Source organism: Patiria miniata, unplaced genomic scaffold (genome assembly GCF_015706575.1).
Source record: "Patiria miniata isolate m_02_andy unplaced genomic scaffold, ASM1570657v1 HiC_scaffold_20, whole genome shotgun sequence".
In the NCBI taxonomy this organism is placed as follows: domain Eukaryota; kingdom Metazoa; phylum Echinodermata; class Asteroidea; order Valvatida; family Asterinidae; genus Patiria; species Patiria miniata.
In genome coordinates, this window is record NW_024037059.1 from 17,535,687 (window position 1) to 17,557,697 (window position 22,011).

General features: G+C 40.5%; 1 protein-coding gene across 3 annotated transcripts in view; it reads left to right on the forward strand.

Annotated features, from left to right (window-relative positions):
* LOC119727662 (inositol polyphosphate-4-phosphatase type I A-like) overlaps positions 1 to 22,011 on the forward strand; it is a 57,800-nt gene that overhangs the window by 31,985 nt on the left and 3,804 nt on the right. The window contains exons 7-23 of one of the 3 annotated variants that reach the window (XM_038199653.1): positions 620 to 855; positions 2,916 to 3,047; positions 4,982 to 5,044; positions 6,131 to 6,372; positions 8,024 to 8,081; positions 8,481 to 8,586; positions 12,831 to 12,935; positions 13,390 to 13,501; positions 13,891 to 14,047; positions 15,715 to 16,170; positions 17,190 to 17,378; positions 17,946 to 18,014; positions 18,228 to 18,351; positions 18,797 to 18,920; positions 19,733 to 19,873; positions 20,096 to 20,193; positions 20,820 to 20,932. In XM_038199653.1, the coding sequence (XP_038055581.1) occupies positions 620 to 855; positions 2,916 to 3,047; positions 4,982 to 5,044; positions 6,131 to 6,372; positions 8,024 to 8,081; positions 8,481 to 8,586; positions 12,831 to 12,935; positions 13,390 to 13,501; positions 13,891 to 14,047; positions 15,715 to 16,170; positions 17,190 to 17,378; positions 17,946 to 18,014; positions 18,228 to 18,351; positions 18,797 to 18,920; positions 19,733 to 19,873; positions 20,096 to 20,193; positions 20,820 to 20,932 (2,525 nt within the window). The remainder of the gene's footprint in view (positions 1 to 619; positions 856 to 2,915; positions 3,048 to 4,981; positions 5,045 to 6,130; positions 6,373 to 8,023; positions 8,082 to 8,480; positions 8,587 to 12,830; positions 12,936 to 13,389; positions 13,502 to 13,890; positions 14,048 to 15,714; positions 16,171 to 17,189; positions 17,379 to 17,945; positions 18,015 to 18,227; positions 18,352 to 18,796; positions 18,921 to 19,732; positions 19,874 to 20,095; positions 20,194 to 20,819; positions 20,933 to 22,011) is intronic. The other 2 variants (XM_038199654.1, XM_038199655.1) reach the window with 2 other exon arrangements.

Here is a 22,011-nt window from a genome sequence, read left to right on the forward strand (position 1 = left end):
GCACCTTAACCCTAACTCCCTAGGGGGTGTGCAAAGTAATATTGAAATTGGAGGATTCAGGACTGTTAGGGCTATTCCTTCAAAATCCTCCTGGCGGTTTTGGAGGATTGTGGAGGATTGAGGATGAATGGTGTTGAAGCACATGAGCGTTTTGGAGGATTGAGGTTGAATGGTGTTTGAGAAACATGAGGATTTTGGAGGATTGAGGATGAATGGTGTTGAAGCACATGAGAATTTTGGAGGATTGAGGCTGCAATGGTGTTTGAAGATGAGGAGGAGTTTGGAGGATTGAGGATGAATGCATTTTGAGAGGCAGGACTGTCTGACAATTTTGAAAGATTGAAGCACTGGGTATCCTTTTTTGTACATAAGTTCAAAATTTTGAAGGATTTTGGAAGATTGAGGATGGTTCCTTGCAAAAAAAGGCCTGGGGGTTACGGCAATTGAATTGGGCCACGAACAAAGCTAAAGTCACTCAATACACAATTCAACTTCACTTCAACCTTAATTTCTATTTAAACAGAGGGAAAAAAAGAAAACGAAGAAGGATACACGTACGCATCGCAGACAAATCCAAAAAAATTAACACATTTTGAAAAATTCTTGTTTGAACTTCCAGCCTGCACGGACCTGCCCAAGAACAGCTTCGGTGAGGCCCCAAGCACCTTCGTGTCAGTCAGCTGTGTCACGCCGCCAGACACGCGGTGGTCCAAGAGCGGTCAAACAGAGATCATCAGTCGGAGTTGCAGCCCGTTCTTTCTGACCACTGTCTCCTTCGAGTCGACCCGGAATATTTCTGTCATCACAAGACTACGGGCAAATGTCTACGAAGTCCAGGACCGGAACATGCATACGGTAAACTTTTTGCAATTTTTTGAACAGATTTTTCTTTAAAAAATTTTCTTGGATCTAAAAGTTCCAATCTTTTTTATTTTAAACGTTTCGTAAATTTTTTTCATTTGTTCAAGTGGTTTTGTATGCTGCTTTGAGAATTTGCAGCGTTTTATTCAAACTTGTAGAGAAGTTATTTTTACCAACACGAGTTTATTTAGTTCAGTCAATAAATTTCATCATTTTATGTGCTCCTGTAAGAAAAAAGTGATTTGGAAATTTTTTTTGTGATTGTGTTTAAATGCAGGAGGAAATAGTAGACAAGGTAAATTTATCTACACTGAAAGCTCCAGTTTATGGGTATTCTTTTTTAATTTGTCAACATCCCATAATGATTCAAATATGTCACGCCATTCAGAGCATCACGTACCGTACTACAAACATTTATCACCTCATATCATGTCTACAAACAAGATCATCTACACCGTACACAGAAAAGAGAAACATTTCACTTTCAAACTTAGGTTTCGTATGTTCAAGCATATCTACTTGATCATGTTGATAATCTGAAACCTTTGCAATTTTGTTTCGGTATACGCAACTGATATAACCTGTGTAGTGTTTTCCATAAGGCCAAAAAAAAAGTCTCCGGTTTCTGGTATGGAGCTTGCCCAAAAAGTGGTGCGGCGACGCGGCTTTTTTTTTTTTTTTACCTGATTTTTTTGCTTCAAATGTCGGCTGATGACTGCAAATGGTGCCCGACTAAACTTAGTGCAAATATATGGGAGTCCAGAGAGGCCACATAAAGCTAATTCTCGACCATAACCCAATCTAAAAACACGTTAAAATTGTGCAGCAGCAGGATTCCAGTCAAACCAGTGAGTTTGGCGGTTTTGAGACATCATCTTTCATTGAAAAAAAAAACTTTTCATTTTTCCGACGCGCATGGCTTCGGCAACGCGCGCGCATACCAGAAACCGGAGACTTTTTTTGGCCTTAGTGCTTGTGTTTTTATACCTTGATGCCTTGACGTGTGCATTTGATTTCTCATGCAATGCAGTGAAGTCATTTAGTATCGGGTGAACAAAACTTGAAGAACTATTTTTCCTTCATGGATGGCTGCTTCCTTACACCATCGTATCAAAGTTTCATAATCTTTCAGAATATTTGTTTAAATTATTTTTAAGTTGCGGGTTTCGAAGCAACACTGTGTGATCATTTGCCATAAGATGACTGTCATTTGATTGATTTGAAGTATGAAGAAAAATACTTTTGTGTTCTGCTTCCAGTATTTACTCAAAAAGTCATTCAGTTCATGCAGTTTGTACATGAAAATGCTTCTTAAAGCATAATTTGAGAGCAAAATGTATCTTTTAGAAACATGATCCTACAAGCCCAGAGCTCCCAATATGTACGATGTGGCATACTTTTTATGATTTTCCACCAAAAAAAATATGCTTTTACGAATTCATTCTAGAAATTTACAATTGTATTCGATTACGAATATTAAGGGGTCAACTAAGTCTTTAGTCTAATTCTCGCTAATTTTCATGCTACAAATTGCTGTGGTTGTATTCCATTAGAAGAATCATTGTTCAAAGGTGAACAATACTAAAGTGGAACCATGTCTGCACGCATGCCGCACGTATTCTTACAAGACAAGGCGTGCATGCATTTTGTTAACACTATGGGTCGAAGGAGCTGGGAGTGGGTGCTTACTACCTGAACGTGACTCACGCGTGCCTGGTTTCACCTCAGAAAAAGGCTGTTGCCAAATTAGTCTATAGAGTACCGAAGTGTGATGTCATTTAGAACCAGAAAGTGTAGTGCAAAAGAATGGAGTACGCGCGCGTGTTGGTTTACAGTCTGAATCACGCAGTAATGTCTTTTACACACATACTGTAATTGTGCCCGTGATGTATTCACTTCGGTACTCTATACTTACACACAACCATTAAAAAAACTCATTTCACACAAATGGGAAAGCCCACCACATGTACCTGTAGTGTGTTCATTATATGTCAAGACTCGTTTTCATTTTCATGAATAACATGCATTCTCATTACGTGTCCATCGTTCATCAGGTAGCAGCCATTGGCCAGGTCATCTGTTCATTCCGCGACATTGTGACCTCCCCCGATAACAAGCTGGTGCGCGACATTATCGGGGCCGACGGCAAGCAGGTCGGAGGCAAGATCACCATCCTGCTGTGGGAAGTAAGTCCTGGATTGGCTAAAATACATGCCTCATACATATTCATGATCAGACAGGGCATCCTGATTGGCTAAAAGTATTCGGATCTGTTGAGAAAGAGATTTGCCTTTTCCTTGCGCATTGTTTATTTCTTTCCTTTCTGCATTGCATAAACTTACATGTACATGCATAGTTGTAAACATAACTGCTTCTGGTCTGGTGAAAAATAGTTATGAGAAGTTGAAACAAAGTGTTACAAATGTATGGGGTGAAGTACATGTATAACAAATGACACTGTACTAATCAAACCATGATACATATTTTTCGTACTAATTAAACCATGATACAGATTTTTCGTACCATTATTTTGTGAACGTTTTATCTTCCATTAGACTAATCCAGATGTTTCATTTTCATTATTAATCATGGAAAATCTATAAAATCTCTTAACCTTTGTCTCAATATTCAACAGACAACAGATAAAATCATTGTCACTGTGTGACATTGTCACAGCACACCAGTTCATAGTATTGATCACAAATTTGTTCGTTTTATATTAAATACTCGGTGAGAAATTCCTGTTACTTGTTAAAAAAAAAAACTAAATTGGAGGATAAACAATGGAAATTGTGGTTGGATATTCTTTGTGGATCTATAAATTAAAGTTGTTTTGTTTGTGGTTTGTTTCCATATTTCATGTTAGTGGGCAGGAAATCCTTGTTAGTCAAAATACACGCAATGTGCGAGCGGATAGTTTTCATTTCATCGGTGCAAGTGACTTGTCAGGCTTGCGCGGTGTTGCATGTGCTATGGTGGTTAAGATCGACATGAACTCTGCATCTGGCTTGGTGCCAAAAAGTACAGGAAAGCGTTTTATTTGTGTTGGACTTGTTTCTGGTATGGGGATTTAGCGTCTATTATTGCAACTCGCTGACTGCGTGAAGAGAAAATAAGAAGGAAACTATTATTACGGCGACAAAAAATATTTAGTCACGGAGATTTTATAGGGCAGACTTTGTTACTCATTGCACTTTTGAAAAATGAATAAATCGTAGGTTGATCCAGGGGATTTTAGATGTATTTTAAAATAATGCGTGCGTCACCCATGGTTTATTTTTGGTTTTGGTGGATATATCCATACAAAAACCTGATTGACAGTGTCATAATATCTGATCTATGCGTGGGCGGCTGTGATAATACATCCGTTACTGTCAGAAGATAAAAGTTTTTTCGGGGGGTAACAGAGTTTACCACTACTTCCTTTTAATCATATTAAATTATTTTCTTTGGAAAAATTATTTTTGTTATCTGTCCTTCCCAAATTAGAGTACAACTGTGTATCCTCAGTAAAACAGCGTGTTCCTCTTTCAAAATTTCTCTTTGAGATTTGTACAATATGACGATAATAACTTACGATTTTAGCTGAATGTCTGCAATGCTGTTTACAGATGTGTGTGTTATTTTTTTATTTGGCAATAAGTGGATAAGCATTCATGATACTTTCTTGACAGTGGAAAAATGACTGAATTTCTGGCTTTTGAAAACCCATTTTTTTTCCTGTTGGCACTTGTCCAGTTTCAGAGTATATAGGCACCTTGTACCTGCTGCATGTTTGCCCAGCTTTTTCCAAGATCTGTGAATCTGTGAATGCACTTCATTATAAATCTCCTTATATTGCATATTGCTTTTTGAGGAATCCAAGATAGCAGCCGAAATGGGCTTCAATATGGTTCCAAAAAATGCCTCTCCATTTTGTAAAAACAACCATAAAGATGGCAGCTTCTGCATCCAAGAACGCATATTTTAAGGGCTTTACCATAGTTGATAGTTGTTCAGAAAACCTGCGTATAAATTAAGTGAACCAACAGTACTGTCTCAAGTTTCCTTCTTTTTTAACAAGCCTAACCTTTACTTCATAACATTGTTTCCAAATTCAGTCCTTTTCTGCTCATTTCAGCTTGATGATGCGGTCGAAAAGCCCCAAGCTGTCATGAAGAGAGACAACCCCTCCACCAACCACGTAAGTTCCCCCCATCAACCTGCTACTCTCAGCGGTCTTTGTTTCATCACGACAAAGGCTTTAATTAGTGCGGGCATTTCCTGCTGGGAGTCACTGGGCTGTCACTTACAATCAAGCCCCACCCTCTTTTGATGATCGGTCTTAAAACCCTCCTGAGTGTCGGAACAAGTCTGGTTTCCAAACTATCTACCTTAAAAAAAAATCAAAGCGGAGTGGTTTTTTTTGGGTGTGTAACTTAACCTTTGTCAATCCTTCAAATTTAACCTGGAGGTTTTGGGGGATGTTTAACTCGGCCTTAGCTATCAGTGTGGGGAGTGTGGCCTAGTGGTTATGGTTCTTGACTCATGATCAGAGGATCAGGGGTTCGAATCCAGCTGCTGGTTATATGCTTGCCTTTCTCCACCCAGGAGTATAAATGGGTACCGGCATTAGCTGGGGAGTAACCTGCGATGGACTAGTATCCAACCAGGGAAAGTAGATATATTTTCAGTCGTTTCGTGCAACTGCAACCGGAGATAAATGCTGGCCTGATGGGCCACATTGGCTCGTGACAGACTTTGCGTACTTACTTAGCTATTAGTACCGGTAGTTGTAATAAACCTAAAAATTAATTTTAATCATATCGCAGTGAGGAAGGTACAGCCAAGTGCCTTTCCACAATGCCTGATGCCTTCTAAAAGTTTCCGTTCTGGCATATCCAATCCTTTTTTTAAATTGACAGGTCACATTAATAACACCTCTTGAATCAAACCCAAGCGTTGACTTTTATGTCATAGTAGTTGGACTCTTTCTGCTGGTCAATCTAACAGTGCGCAGCGACCAATCAGATCACGACTTTTGGTCAGGTGACCACGGGAGCTCAGCCGAACTCAGTCACAAGCACTGTGAGAAATGCACACGCACCACAGATGGCCAGGGCTTATGGCTAAATCCTGAATAGTCTGACCACTGAAAGACAACACTATGCTGTCCCTTTCAAAGAAAATATTGCATTCCTGTAGTTTCATGAAAAACCTTGCTGCATTGTCACCTTCTTTGGCAAACCTTGCTGCATTGTCACCTTCTTTGGCAACCCCAAAATTCCAGGTTTACCCGCCAAACGCCCAGAAGCTGAGCCACGCTGCATCCGCGCCGACCCGCACCCCTAACGGAGCCATCATGAGAAGCAGACTCCCCTCCCTGGTCCGTAGCACCTACATGAAGAGCCTGCTGTGCAACCCCTGCAACAAGACCTACCGCTTCCCCAACAGCGACGGCACCTCCATGGTTCAGGTGCAGGAGTCCATGATGGAGACCAGGCTCAACTTCAACATTCCCCAGCAGATCATGTGAGTTTCATGTGTCGACCAGAAATGTTGAGCAAATTTGACACAGAACCATTGGTCGACTAGTTGTAGATTTGTGGCCTAACTGATGCATGCAAATTAAAACCATGGTTAATCGTCATAAACCTCTTATTCCTGGCGTCAAGCTATTTATTTAATGGAAACCGGCGTTGTTACCAACTTTGGTAAGCTGGTTCCGAGTTGTTGACTAGACCAGGGCCTGATTTCATGGCTCTGCCCACCGTTTGCGAAAAACCCTGCTAACTGTAGCAGAAAATTCCTTGCTTATGGTAAGCATATTTCATGGGTTAGCGAGAAATTTTGTTAATGACATCTGTACATCCTGAAACTAAGGATTCTATGCTTACAGGGTTAGGCCAAAAAAAGTAAGTCTCCGGTTTCTGGTATGGAGCTTGTCCAAAAAGTGGTGCGGCGACGCGGCTTTTTTTTTTTTTTTTTTACCTGACTTTTTTGCTTCAAATGTCGGTTGATGACTGCAAATGGTGCCCGACTAAACTTAGTGCAAATATATGGGAGTCCATAGAGGCCACATAAAGCTTATTCTCAATCATAACCCCATCTAAAAACACGTTAAAATTGTGCAGTAGCAGGATTCCAGTCAAACCAGTGAGTTTGGCGGTTTTGAGACATCATCTTTCACTGAAAAAAGAACTTTTTCATTTTGCCGACGCGCATGACTACCGCGACGCGCGCGCATACCAGAAACCGGAGACTTTTTTTTGTTGGCCTTGGCATAGAATTTTTCTGCTGGCCCTGTTAGAATTCTGTGGTTAGCAGAGCAGTGAAATTGGGCCCAGTTCATTGACCATCATCTAGCTTACATTTGATGAAGTTGAGTCAAACTATGAACCACAGTTTTCAAATTCTGCCTTAATCAGCTTAGCATGGCACATACAGTGAACACACGTGAACAATTTTCTAACTGAATGCGCACAAGTCTTTCCCACGATGTTATCCATATTGTAAATTCTACCAATAATTTAAGCAGTAGTACATTACCATGTTGCTGTACTGTTCTTAGTGCAAGTTGGCATTGTGACCAGAACACGCCTTCTTGTTTGTAAACAAGCCTGTTTCCACATAAACCTTCACTCGTATACAGGGTGAGTAAAAAAAACATGAAACACAAATGCCGGGACTATTGTTTGATTGAAGTTCTGCATGTAACACTTTCAAAATCCAGGATATGAAAGCCCAATTCATAAGCTTTTTTTTAGTACAAGAATCATTCAAATCACTCATGTACTTTTCAAGTTACAGAATTTTAAACACAACCACCGTTTTCAGGTTCTTTCAGCAAAACAAAAACAATTCACACACATCCCTATGTGATTTCCTTTCATTTTGCTGAAAGAACACTGAACTTTTTTGTGATCCGTGGACAGAACCTTTAAACGGTGGTTGTGTTTAAAAATTCCGTAACTTGAAAAGTACATGAGTGATTTGAATGATTCTTGTACTAAAAGAAAGCTTATGAATTGGGCTTTCATATCCTGGATTTTGAAAATGCTACCTGCAGAACTTCCCTAAAACAATGGTCCCAACATTTGGGTTTCGTTTTTTTGACTCACCCTGTACTGTGTTTGCTACAGAATGCTTTTATTTACCGATACAAACATTTGTTTTCTTCCAGAAAAATTTATTTACTAGAAGAGAAACGGAAACTGGAGGAGCTGAACATGTTTAAGGATGTGAGTAGTATTTATTTACAGAATGGATGAATCTTTGGTTTATTTCTTTGTCAAGTTTGTTCAGATTGGAAAGTTTTTCTCCGAACAAATTTCCTGAAACTTCAAAGTGGACAGTGTTGTCAGCAAATTATTGTGCTTACGAAAAATCACGGAGTACCAGTCATAAGTCATGAACATCATGCAACACTTTGGCTGGTGACCTGTTTTTGCTAAGCATCTGCGCTCAGAATATTTGTGTACCTTTTTTTTTTTTGCCTTCGAGAAACGTAGGATTTAACCGAGTTTGCTATTTCTTATCGTGGTTTAAAATAATAAGTAATGAGGCAAATGTTCTAAAGAATCATCTTCCGGGAACTGGTCACAAAATATTGTTTCTTTTGTTTTTCTTATGATTTCCAGCTTTCTCATGACTGGGAGAGGGTCCGTTCAGCCGTCATGATGGAGCACGTCAGCATGATCGCAAGATATAACGAGTCGCTGGAGTTTCTCAGCAAACAGACGAAAGGTCAGTCAGTCCGCGAGGAGTACTTTTTTTCTAGGAGAGTGGCCCAGCATGTGTGGGTTGGCACTGCAGTTTGAGATACAGGCTTTAATGTTTCCCTTCTGGGCTCCAGAAAAAAATGAAACAAAGCCAGCCAAAAAAAAGGGAGTTTGGGGGCACAGTTTCTGAAATTCTTGTGATTTTTATCAATATAGGGGAAAGATGTGGTCTGGCCATCCAAATAGTTTGCAAGTGTAGCATGTGATGAATGACCTTTATAAAGCAAAAATTAACAAAGCTTCATGTATTTTGCTGTGAGTCCCTAAGAAAGCATTTTTTTACTCCCACCAGTTTTGGCATTTTCTCTCCAAGAGTATTTATGGATGCGTTCAACCTTTTGATAAAGTGCTTTCAAATAAGTTTGTTAAAAACCAGAAAGGGCACGGTGGCCGATAAGTTGGTGAACGGAAGGCGAGGTCGATTATTCACGAACAAGCTCCCAATCTTTGTCAGTAAAACCGTCATTAAAAAAAGCGTTATCATAATTGAAAATGCTTTATCATAAGTGAAAACGCATTCGTTGATTTTGACTGATTTTGATCAAATGACAGTCTGTAAGCTAACTCGGTTACACACTCGGCTAGTATGTGTTTTTTTCTTTTTCTTTGTCTTGCCCATGGGCAGTGAAATTTATTGGTCTCTCGTGTCAACAGTCGTCTGCCATTAAATCTAAAAACAGGAGCAAGGACTGGAACACTTCTCCCCTCCTTCCGCCCGTGTCATATGGACAGCTTCAATCTCCTCCCCCTTGGGGGAAAAGACTTTTAAGACCTGGTGGGGGGGGGGGGAAGCTAGTCAGGAAGTCTTACTCAGGTCATTGTTAGAACAAAAGTAAACTAAAACAAAACAGGAATTTTTTTTTTTGGTGGGCTGACAAAACGTCTGTCTGTCATAGACAAAACCAGGGAACTAGGCTAGCTCATGAAAAAAAAAGATGCTTTTGTTGAACTATGTGCAGAATGGCTGAAATAATTTGCCTGAAATTGAATTTCAGATGAGTTCAGTTCATGGGCCGCAATCCCAGGGAAGGGGTGTGCCCCCTCCCCCCCCCCCCCAATTTGTGTTTGCTCGTAGACACCAGTGCCAACGCCCCTCCATAATTTATCTCCTGGAGTTAGATGCCATTCTTCCTGTTGAATTTTACACCAAAATCCAAACTTCCATGGAAAAAAAATTGCAGTTTTTTATTTTCAGTTTAAAACTAGGTCAGTTCACCAGAAGGGTGCGCGTTAACTTGTCTGCAGCAATTATGCAAATTACTTGCTCTCCTCTCTCAACACTCTCTAATCTTAACCCAGTGATTATTTCACGTTTCTAGTTGACATTTTCAAAAGTAAGTTGCCTTGACATGAGTTCCCATACTTGGATGGATGTTGCTCTTTAAAGATCTGTTCAAAAACGCCGACTCCCTGTCCCCAGACCAGATTTGCAGTGACCGATGCATTCATCCCAAGAGGCTGCGAAAGTGATTTTGTTTCTTTTTTATTCATAAAGACTTTAGTAGTTTTTCTTGTTTGTGCATGATTTGGTGAATGTGATAGAACATTCTGTCTAAACAAATCCAGCTGCATGCTTCAGATAAAGAACTAAAACGTCACTCGCCTTGACAAGTTATTGTCGAAGTCTCAGAAAATGAAAGTCGTGTCTACGTAATCTTTCTTTGGCCAAGAACCAAGACCTATGTGTGTGTACTTCTAACTTTTAGGCAGTTGTCAATTCCTTCTCCACCATGTGGTGGTGATTTAGAGGTGACAGATTATAGGTAATTGACAACATCTGCAAACATTCACAAACCAAACTGCCAAAATATTTATTAAATATCCTACTTGATTGTAAGTAAATTATAGGGTCAAGCATCCTGTGAAATGGTATCACCTAGTATGCTGTCATTTTCAAGAAAAGTGGAATTGCAATCATATCCTCGCGATAGTTAAGACCAAACCATCGCAAGAAAGAAAGCGGCTTTTTTTCTCTCTCCAAATATTGCTCCCCACTGACCGAATTTAAGTTTGCAATTGGTTACATATCCATGAATGAGAAATTGTTTCTAAAGTGACAAACTGGTTATCATGCCACAAGAGGTTGCAAGTCAAAATGTTTAATGAACATTTTGGAAAGGGAGGCTTTTCAACAGAAACCTTGCTTTGCATAGAGAAAACTGAACATGCGTTCTCAAAGTTTTCTAAAAAAGTATGATTTCTTCTGAGCTAAATATTGGACAAGTTAGTTCTGTAATAACCTGCTTCAGGCTTATTTTATTGTTTCTTAAATCGTAAAAAAGAGGATTCTTTTTGCAAAATGGTGTTCATTACCTTTAACTTAATTTTACTGCATTTCTGAAGGTGAATATCTGCTATTATCAGCATGTGCTTTGGCTCAGATAATTTTCTATCACATGTGATATTTTTTTTGAAAACAGGAACCCCAAATTATCACCTTCCCTTTCCTATGGCGGATTTCAATTGGATTTGTTTCCCACCCACTTTCCCTTAGGCAGTTGTTCAACTCGGGTATCTAGAGCCTAGCGCTACGGAAAGGTAAAATAATGAATGAAATCTGGCACATACTGCCCTGCGGCAGACGTCACGCCCGAACTCATGTGGCGGGGAAATGATTTTGCAATTGTTATCAAATCATTTATGAGTAGCGTCACACAGACACCCAAGGGGGCACGTGGTCCCAATTTCACGGAGCTGGCTCGGAAGTGAAAATCGGTTAGCAAATTGGCACACTTAGCAAAAAGTCAGTTGACAACCAGTTTGGAGCAGGAGACGTCACACATAAATCTGGCTGGTAATGCTTTTGCGATAAGCTCAACTTTACTGTGTGCCAGCTTCAAGACCTGCACCCGATTCCATGAAATTGTTCGTAACTTACGACGCGTCGTAGTGCTGCGACGCGTCGTATCGCTGTGAGGCATCCTGCCATTCATTTTGCAAAACATGTCATAAGTGCAATAATGCACAGTGCACAGTAAATAATCTTCTGATATTCAGCAAAAAGTTTCGGATCACTTCTCAAAAAGGTTTTAAATCATAAAACTAAATGGCGGAAGTATGATTCAGTTTTAAAGGAAAACAAGCTCGCGGAGGACCGTAAGCTACTTTGAAATTTTGACACGTTTGTTTGGTCAGAATATCATAGGCGGGGGTTTATAAATCAACACACCTGTGGCATCTACCTTTCGGCTGTGGCCTATATCCTTTGGCCCTGGCTGTTGTACTTCGCAAAAAAAAATCAGTTGGATGGCAGCTTTGATCAGTATGCATCACATAATTCTGGCTGTTAAGGTACTCTTGCTAAGCAGAATTTACTTTGCTGAGCGCGTAAGCTTCAAAAACTGTCTTGAATTGGTTCACTCAACATACAGGTGTCCAAGAACCATTTGGCTCCGCTCTAGATCCTCCAGCGTCTCCTTCTAGAGCATTCCAGCTGTAAGGGATGTTCCGGTTTGTTGGAACCGTGATCCATATCTCCCTTCCTGGCTGCATTAGACCAATAACATCCTCCAAGTCCCCCCGGGCCCACCTTTGCTTCCCATCACTCAGGAGATGTTTCAGAAATGCCCCCCGGGCTTGTTGGAAGAAAAGCGTGAAACAAGGAACACGTTTTGGGGGCCAGTTAGGGAGCAGGCTGTGCCATCTGCCCAGAATTAACACCGGGAGGATATCTGAAACAAAAGGGTTTCCTCGGGCGACGGTAGCGAGTTGCTTCATCTCTCTGGAGAACTCCGATTTATGACTTGTCATGCTTTTCCTTTGAAAGCCCAGGAGCAAAGAATCTTCGCAGACAGGATATTAGCTTTGTAAAGAGAGCCAAATTTTCTATGGTCTGCATGACAAATGTAATTTGGGATGAGCAGAGACAATGTGACTTGATGCGGACTTGAGCCCAAGTCTGCGAGGTGCCTCACTGGTCATTGCCAAAAAGACCTAAATTAAACTTCCAAGTTTCCAAGTGATAGTGGCTGGGCTATACCTTTCCTTAATTCCTGCTCAATCCTCCAAACCTCTTGGAGAAATGTGAAGGAACTCTGAAGGTTAGGGTTAACACTAAATGATCATTGCATACCACGATAATGTCAAACGTTATCAGCAGTATTTACATTTGACCACTGAGAAAGGAAAAGGGAGGGGGTGTTTTGGGTGGAGCCCACACAAGGTTAGAGCTTCAGCAAGGCTTAATACTCAATTTCTTCCTGATCTCAGGTCCCCAGTTCAAGAAGAGCACGGCCAAGTCAGATAAACTGCTAGAGTTTGTTCCGATCAATCTGCATCTGCAGAGACTGAGGGTGGAGGAACAAGGATGTAAAGGTACAAACTGTTAAATATTTACTTTTTTTGTTATGAAAAGCGGTATCCTGTGTGAGTGATCCCCGTTTGCTATTTCCCAGGTTTACAGCATTGCTAACGTTGCTAGCATCGTGACTTTTGTCGTGATCTCTGGGTACATGGCATACAGGTTTATAGCTTCTGACTAGCGCCTCTTGAACTAAGACCTGGACGAAATGGGGAACCGTCAACATAGGGCTGGTGAAGCACCGGAATTTAATCTAGAGGTCGCAGGCTCAATCCCCCTCCGTTCAAATTTTTTTATTTAACTTGTTAAAAAAATGTATTTGTTACAAATAAATCAAGAAGAAAAGACAGGAAATGCAAGGTTACCCACTGTTCCTTGATCAAACTTGCTCGATGTTGTTTTTAGCTTTCTTTGGTTAGCCTTCACAGGTTTCAAGAGAATAAAAAGCTCTCGATTATTGTGTTTCAGAGTCCCTGTATGACATGATTACTGTCGGGGCACCGGCGGCTCACTCTCTGAAATTCAGGCATGGGGGACTGAAGCGAATGCTGCAACACTACACAGAGGAACAGTCTAGAACGTGAGTATAGGTTTGCTGTTTTAATTTGCTTGTTGAGTTAGCTCTTATGCTGTGCATAAAATTTGACGAAAAGGAGGGTATGTTTGAGCCAAATGTTTGGAGAAGGTTGGGGGTTCTGTATGTTGGTGTTTAAGTGGAGTAGAGGTTGATGCAGAAGTTCTTGTTGATATCAAATTAACTGGTGATTAACTTGCCTTGAAATTTGTAAGCTTGTTGAAAAAAAGAAGGAAAACCAGTCAAAAGCAATAGTATATCACCTGTGTTCATTGGTATCTTGCTTTTCCAAAGCAAAACATTTCTGCAGATATTATTGTGTATAGTACCTATAGGTTGAACCCAAGTCCTGTTTGCTAACAGTCCAGCACCCTGTTTCTACTTTCCTCATCCAGAAGTACCAAAAACTTGTCGCTCCAAGCTGCCAAAACGCTGAGTCAGATTTCAGATCTGAAGAACAGCATTGACTGGCTGGCCAGCGACGTCCTGTCAGCGGCGCGGCACGTCGGTTTGGAAAGCATGAGAAAGAAGACCGCAACACTCAACGAAAAGGTTAGTCTATTACGAGTCAATCACAAGTCAAATCACAAGTCAATCACAAGCCATTCACAAGTCTATAATTTGTCAATTCACAAGTCAATCACAAGTCATTTACAAGTCAATCACTAGTCAGATCACAAGTCAAGCACACGTTGAATCACAAGTCTGGTCATAAGTAACAGGGGATGAAATGTGATGGACTTGTGATGGACTTGTGATGAACTTGTGATGGACTTGCTATAGACTTGTGATGGACTTGTGATTGACCTGTGATTGACCTGTATTGGACTTGTGATGGACTTGTTATGGATTTGTGATGGACTTGCGATAGACTGGTGATAGACTTGTGATTGACCTGTGATGGACTTGCTATTGACTTGTGAAGACTTGCGATGGACTTGTGATGGACTTATGATTGACATGTGCTGGACTTGTGATGGACTTGTGATTGACTTGTGATTGACTTGCGATGGACTTGTGATTGACTTGTGATGAACTTGTGATGGACTTGTGATGGACTTGTGATTGACTTGTGCTGGACTTGTGCCTGACTTGTGATTGACACGTAATTTGACTTGTGATTGACTTGTGGGACCTTTTCCCGTGAACTTCATTTCTGGCAGTATTATTCCTAATCCCTTTTGTGTCTGCTGTCAGGATTGAGTGTTCATGTTCTTGACAGCTTGTTTTGAATGTGATATTCTGAATCAGGGTTTTTAAAATGAGGGGGGAAAAGACATCAGTGTGAAAAAAAAGTGAAGAAAAAAACATCAGTTTTAGGATGCGGCATGTCAAAGAAGTGAAAATTTCGGAAGTTGATGGAAACAATTTTCCCCGTGGGATTAAATAGGGACTGAAAAACCAAGACTTCAGATCTGCTTCCGACCAAGTGAAATCCGACCTGGTGTCCCTAGGTGTGTTGTGAGGAAGGTACCTCAGTGCAGAAGCAGGCCAACTGTTTCATACAAACATTTCCTGCAAGTGAAAGAAGGCAGTGGTTACAATTGAAGACTCTATTTGAAAAAAAGTGAAAAATGGTTTATCCAAGTTTAAAGAATAAAAATAATATAAAAGCTGTTTCTAAATTTCATTTTTCACATTGTCGTCTTCTTAAATGGTATATGAAAACACAAACCAAAAATTGCTTTTAGACAGCCAGGAAAGAGTGGGATTCTGAAATGGGGAAAAATGGCATCTATCACGTTTTGGAAATGAACTCTTCAATTGATCTAGCTGTCCAAGACAACATTTTTGACCTTTGACACCTTGTCTTGTTGCACAGTATATTATGAAGTCTCTCTAAGAAAAGACAAATTTGAAAAACCTTGCAGTAGTGGCCCTGAAGGAAAAATGATTAACGAAGTTCTGCTTCAAGTATTTCTGGAAAAATAAAAACTGCTGAATCCAACAATATCTAACAGCTTTTGAAGTATGACATCTGCTGAGTGCAACAGGATCCAACAAATGCAACAAAAAATTCTTCTTTTTTTCACAGCTCAGTTCAACAAAATCTTACAGAAGGTTCTTGCTGTTGGATTTTGTAGGATTAAATAAGGCAGGGTTAATCCACCAAACAGTGCTGTGCATGCAGAACCGTCTAATTTTTGTGATGGTTTTAGGTCTGATAATTTCAGGTGGTTGTTGCAAAAGGGTCAAATTTTTCATTTTTATGAATCCAGGTTACCGAACTCCTGAATGTCATCAATGAGAACTTCATGGAAGAGGCCTTCAACAGCTACCGCAACGCTTCCTTCCGCGGCTCACCGGTAAAAAACCCCAACAGCAGCACAAGCAGCAGCAGCGGCGGCAGCAGCAGCGCCAACAGCCACGACAAGTCCACCACCAAGGGTTCCTCCTCCTCGCCCTGCGACAGCGGCAACAGCAGCAGCCGGACCAGCGGCACCAGCGACAACGAGTTCATAATGTCGCTGAACCGGCTGAGCGTGAGCAGCAGCAGCGTCAGTAGCAATCATCAGGTGCACGGCAGCGGCCATAGCAGCTGCAGCAGCAGCAGTCGCAGTCCTTACGAGGACTGGGAATGGAACGGCCTGTCCTTTGTCAAGTCCCCCGGTGCTAACAGCGGTGGTTGTGAATTTAACAGTCGTTGTGGTGGGGGAAAAATGCTAACCTCTTGGGTACGTGTTGGTATCTGTTGCTTTCTTTTAACCAGTGTCTCAAAACTCAGACTCAAAAAAGAAAGAGTCCTACTAGTTCCAATTAGCCCTCCTGTGCAAACATGCATTCTGTGCCAAGTAGTCTTTTCAGTCAAAATAAATCAAGTGACTGTTTTCAACAGTAAAGAATTTCCAGCCTACATAGAGCAGGATTGACTGGCTGGGACTGTTTAAGTAACTTGAAACAGCTATGCTTTGACTCCGGATGAGTGATAAAACAGCTGTGACCATAACTTGCCTGCTTTGTCTGTTGACCCAGTTTGACTAGACACAGTACTTGCTTGACATATGATCTGACTGCTGGTGACTAGCCAGTATGGCAGGGGAAGTGAAAGTGAATTTTGACTGTCTGTGACTGTTTAAATAGCAGGAGGTTAAAGATCTTAAATTATTCCGGCTTGATATGGCAGGTTGTTACCATGTAGCAACCGAAACTGACCTTTGCTTGGCAACACTGTTAGTTCTTTGTCAAAAAGGGAACAGTTCCCTTAAACCTAACGTTACCTTAACCAACTTTTTCTTACAGTGTATAACCATTACTGAAAGCTTTCGAGTCAAATTTGTATTAATATTCACATTTCTTATTAATACCAATGCCAACATATTAAAATCCTTTGGTGTATTGACTGGGATTTACTCACAGGATGCTTTCTTGCAGTGTTACTTTCTTTCTTCAGATTTTTCTAATAATTTTCTTGTTTCTGTGCTGTTTTTGAAAAGTACCCTTAGTGGCTTTTAATATGGATATGTGCTCTGTTGAGGTTTGCTTTTATATTGTGAATATTGTGGTTCAGTAAATTGCCAAAGCGGGTTTCATTTTTTCATGAAATTAAATTAATTTAGAAATGTTTTAATGAATTGCTTCCAAATTGCAAACTATTAATGTTATTTATTATTAGTAGGAGTTTCTATAATTGATGTAACTTTGGGAAATGCGTAGTGAGTTGAATTCTTTTTATAATGATCACTGTGTTAAACAGAGGAGCCATATAAACCAGAGCCTGTCCGAGCGCATGCACCTCATTGGACACGTAGTGGAGTTTTTGTCGTCCGCGGCCACCCCTAGGGAGCGTCTCGGGGCCGTTGAGTCCAACATCAAGCATCTCAAGGAAACGGTGGGGCAGATACAAGAGCAGGCCAAGTACAGCATAGCCTTCCTTAGGATGCAGGTGAGAGGGGCGGGGTTAAGAAGGTCCTAAAGTGGGTGGGGCATGGGGTGGGTTGGGGGGCCAGAAATCTAATATCAAGCATCTTGAGGAAACAGTAGAGCAGGCACAAATATAGGCCAGGTACAGCATAGCCTTCTTTAAGATGCAGGTGAGAGGGGCGGGGTTTGGAAGATTATAAAGCTGGTGGGGCTTGGGGCGGATGGGGGCAGAAATCAAACATCAAGCATCTCAAGGAAATGGACCACAAGACTAAGGGAATGTCTCCCTAGAGTCCCATTGTAGGTACAGTCGACTGTCGTTAGTACAAACTCTGTTTAATAGTACAAAATTCTGGTTATAACAAACATAAAGCCTTGGTCCCGACTGTGCATTTATGTGCACAATGAATGGGACTAATGTTCCTCTTCATACAAAATTCTGATATAACAAACAATTTGGCTAGGTCCGAACGAGTTTGTATTAACGAGACTCGACTGTAATCATTAGAACCTTGTTATAAATATAGTTTGAACCAAGGTAATGCTGCTTTTCTTTAAGTCAATTGTTCATCTTTGCTCTCTCCTTTAGGAGGAATACCATAACCTGAGTTTCCTACAATCAGTGCAATGTAGGAGGGATATTGTCTTCTCACAAGCCGTAAGTTGGCAGAATTTTTAAATTACTAAGTTTATTAAAACAGATGGATTTATATGAAATTGAAAAAAAAATCTTCCAAGTGGATAATATACAGCTTACCTAGACCTTTGGTTTACTTAGTGAATTTGTGAAGGAAAGAAAATTACGTAAAAATAAAAGAAGGTTAAACTAAAGATGAGGGTTTTGCTTTTTTTTTTTTTTTTTTTTTTACAGTTGACAGCACTCGTGACTGGTGTGATGATCAAATTCAGGGAAAACATTTACAGCAAGGTTTTCATGAACCAGATGAGCTCGCTGGGAATCCTAGCCCACTTTGAGGGTCTGATCAGTACACATGGTAAGGCTTTGATAAGAGGCGTAAGGGCATGCGAGGTTTTGTGAGGTTTTGAGGGCCTTTGAGGTTCAAATGTTGAATGTCTTTGAGGTCAAAGGACTGATACTGTATAATTTTGAGGAAGGGGCGGTGACACTGTGAAGTTTGAAGATGCTTGAGGTTTAAAGTTTGAGGTTCTTATCAATACACATGATACGTTTCAATGGAGAACCTCAAAGAGGTTTAAGAGTTTGTGACGATTGAGGGTCTTATGTGACAGGGCAAGGATGTTCAGTACCCAATCTTTTCAAAATTAAGGAATCTTACTTTAATATTGTTTAAAGTTGTGTATCTCTTGATTGTCAATGATAATAATGGCAAATCAGTGAAAAGTGTCCAAAAAGTCTGATACAAGCAGCCCATTTTTCTTCATGTTTGTTTTATGACACTTGTTGATTTTTTTTCTCAGGTGATGAGATGGGCATGTTGGAGGACTTTGCCGTGGGTATCCACGACCTAGTGTGTGTCACCTTTAAGATTGTCAAGACCAGTACAGAAATTGACGACACTATGCCAGTACTCACTGGTACACGGTAAGTATCAGGTCGAGTCCCCCACTCACTGGTACACGGTAAGTATCAGGTCGAGTCCCCCACTCACACCCACACATCCTCATTCCCTATACTAATCCTTAAAGGGTGGCTTCGGGGGAAATGGCTCAAACCGGAATGTATTTAATGTAATTCATGGCGTAAGGAAGAGAAAGTATGCACTTATACATCATTTGCTTTTGCTGTAATTTTCAGAAATGGATGGAATTGGGGGGTTGGAAATATATAGCAAATATAGTTACACTGACATTTTTGAGGTTTTGGGTTCGAAAATGCTATAAAAACCAAGAAAAACAATCATTTTCCTGTAGTCTGGTTCCCTGACTCCATTTAAGAAGAAACAGATCAGTTTACATACATTGGGAAATTGTAAGGTCAGGGAACCAGTCTAGCTGGCTTGTACCCGTTCATAGGTGTGTAATCGATTGCAAACAAGTGCGATGGTCAACTGGGGCCAGTATTTGAAAAAAAGCCAGTTTTTTCCAACGCTGGTCGGCCGATCAGCGTTGGAAATTGATACAAAAATACCACTTTTCTTGAAAATGACAGTATACCAGGTGCCATGATTTTACAGGATGCTTTACACTGTCATTCACTAACAGTCCAGCAAGGTATTTCAAAATGATTTGGTAGTTTTACTTTTTGATGTTTGCAAATGTTGTATTTTCCCTTTAATTGAGTCATCTGTAGTTTCAACAAATCCATTATTGGCTTTTGCCTTGCTGTACAATAGTTTCTACTTCATGAGACTGATCCATGCAGGAATCTTGACGGTTCGTTCCCTCTCTCTTCAGGTCCAATGTAGTGGTCATGGTTCCCGTACTGCCCTCCATGACACCGGCCATACCTGAGGAGCTTCTGAGTGGTCAGCCCATCAAGGTTTACCCGGTACTCTTCAACATTGGTGTCAACGAGGAACAGACGATGGCTGAAATGTAAGTCCGTGTCTCAAGTCTGGCATCTGCCTGATTTTAAAAAATGAAGTTATTGGTATTTTACAATGGAAAGTTGATATTTCAACAAAAAAGACATGGAAAAGTTATGGAATTTCATATTAAAGTTTCCTTGGAAACCCTGTGTGCAGTACTGTTACCATTCTTGGCCGTTCTTGAGTTTACGACAAAGTTTCAGCTATACTTATTTACTTTGAATTCCAGATTTGGCGATACGTCACTGCAAGACACCATCAACCAAGACAACCTACAGAAGCTGGACAACTACTACAGTCGACTCGTGCACATGATACCTCATAAAGGTTTGTAATCACACGTTATTCTCCGTTAAATGGAACGCTGCTAAAATATCATCCGTTGGATCCACAACAATTTTCAGTCCAGTTAAGTAATCAGTGGCTTGTGTACATGTACATGTGATACTAATGCATTCTGCATGGGTGTCGCGAGGGGGGGGGGCAAGGGGGGGCGCTTTCCCCCCCCCCCCCCCCCCCCCCGGAAAAGCCAAAAAAAAAAAAAAGGAAGAAAAAAAAGAAGAGAAAAAAAGAAAAGAAAAAGAGGTGCGAAGTCATAGTGGCGTAAATTTAATGACTTGGGGGGGCAAAATGTCCATGCCCCCCTCTAAAACTGATAAATCAAGAGATATACAAGAATTTTTTGGGAAAAATATGTTTTGCCCCCCTCTAGAAAAAATCCTGGCATCGCCCATGGCATTCTGTGCTTACATTTGAACATTTTCAAAAGTAAATGGTTTGTACAATAGTCTTTGTCGGCGTAATTTCTGACTTCAGTTTAGTTGTTTTGCAGTTGCAAGTACGTGCGCCATTCTCAATGCAATCACAAATTTTAATCTTCTTTCTGTTCTGTTTTCAATTCCCATCACTACTGATACAAGAAAAATGAATGTTAGCTTTGATTTTTGTCGTAGATTGGAGGGAATCGCATAGCTCTGTCTCCCTGGATGTTCTGATGAGCAGCCTCAGGCATCACATCAGCACCAAGAAGAATAAAAATGTCGAAATCCTGCACATCAGCTCACAGGTATGTCAAAATGGTTGACAGTATACAAATAACGAATGTTTGTGAGTGCGATGGTAAGAATAATTTCATGAGGTGACAGATTGAATGTTCTATTCCACGAGGCGAAGCCGAGTGGAATAGAACATTCAATCTGTCACCGAATGAAATTATTCTTTCCATCGCACGAACGTAAAACATTCGTTATTTGTTTTATACAACACCTGAATAAATTCTCGTCATTTGATTGGTAAATTATAAACTACAATTTGCTTTGATTTTAAAGATGTTGAACTACCCCTTCACGAAAATGTTTGAACCCAACGCTGTAAGGCTGGCTCTTTGGAACAATACGGGCTACGCTGAACGCGCACACTAGCATGCATTTTGCACGCAAATACCGCGTCATGGAACAAGCGCAAACTGAAACGGTATAACGCATGGGTATAACGCATGGTCGCACCATGCATTATACCGAATAATAATATGTCACATGATCTACAATTCACCAATCAGATGACGGGGATTTATTCAGGTGTTGTATAATTATCTCTGTTTGTATTGTTCATCACTTGTATCATGTCATATGACTCTTGTCATATTCATGTCATATTTGTAAATTACCAAAAAGAATAAGAATATTGAAGTCTTGCACATCAGCTCATAGGGCTGTCAAGGCGGATGTCAAAATGGATGTCAAAATCTCTGTATTGTTCATTACTGATGGCATATTTGTCATGTCACGTCATGTCAGTATTTCATACTCATGTCATATGTGAAATGTGGCAAAATGAAAGCCTGTAGCATTTGGAAATTTCACCAAATGTTTTGTAATATAACTGTACTGATTTTAACAGACTGAAATAAGGCCAAAAAAAAAAAATAAGTCGGTCTCTGGTCAGCGCGCGCGTCGATTTTAATCATGCGCGCCGATCTTTTTTTTTCTCCAAAATGTTCCGCGGTAGCTCCAACAGCGCCCTCTATTTCCGCACCTCCTTAATTTTTTTTTACCAAAGAGCACCAAGGAATGGGAAATTGCACCAAGGCAAATGATCGAAAGCACCAAGGCAAATTATGGAGGACACCAACATACATGAGGACAC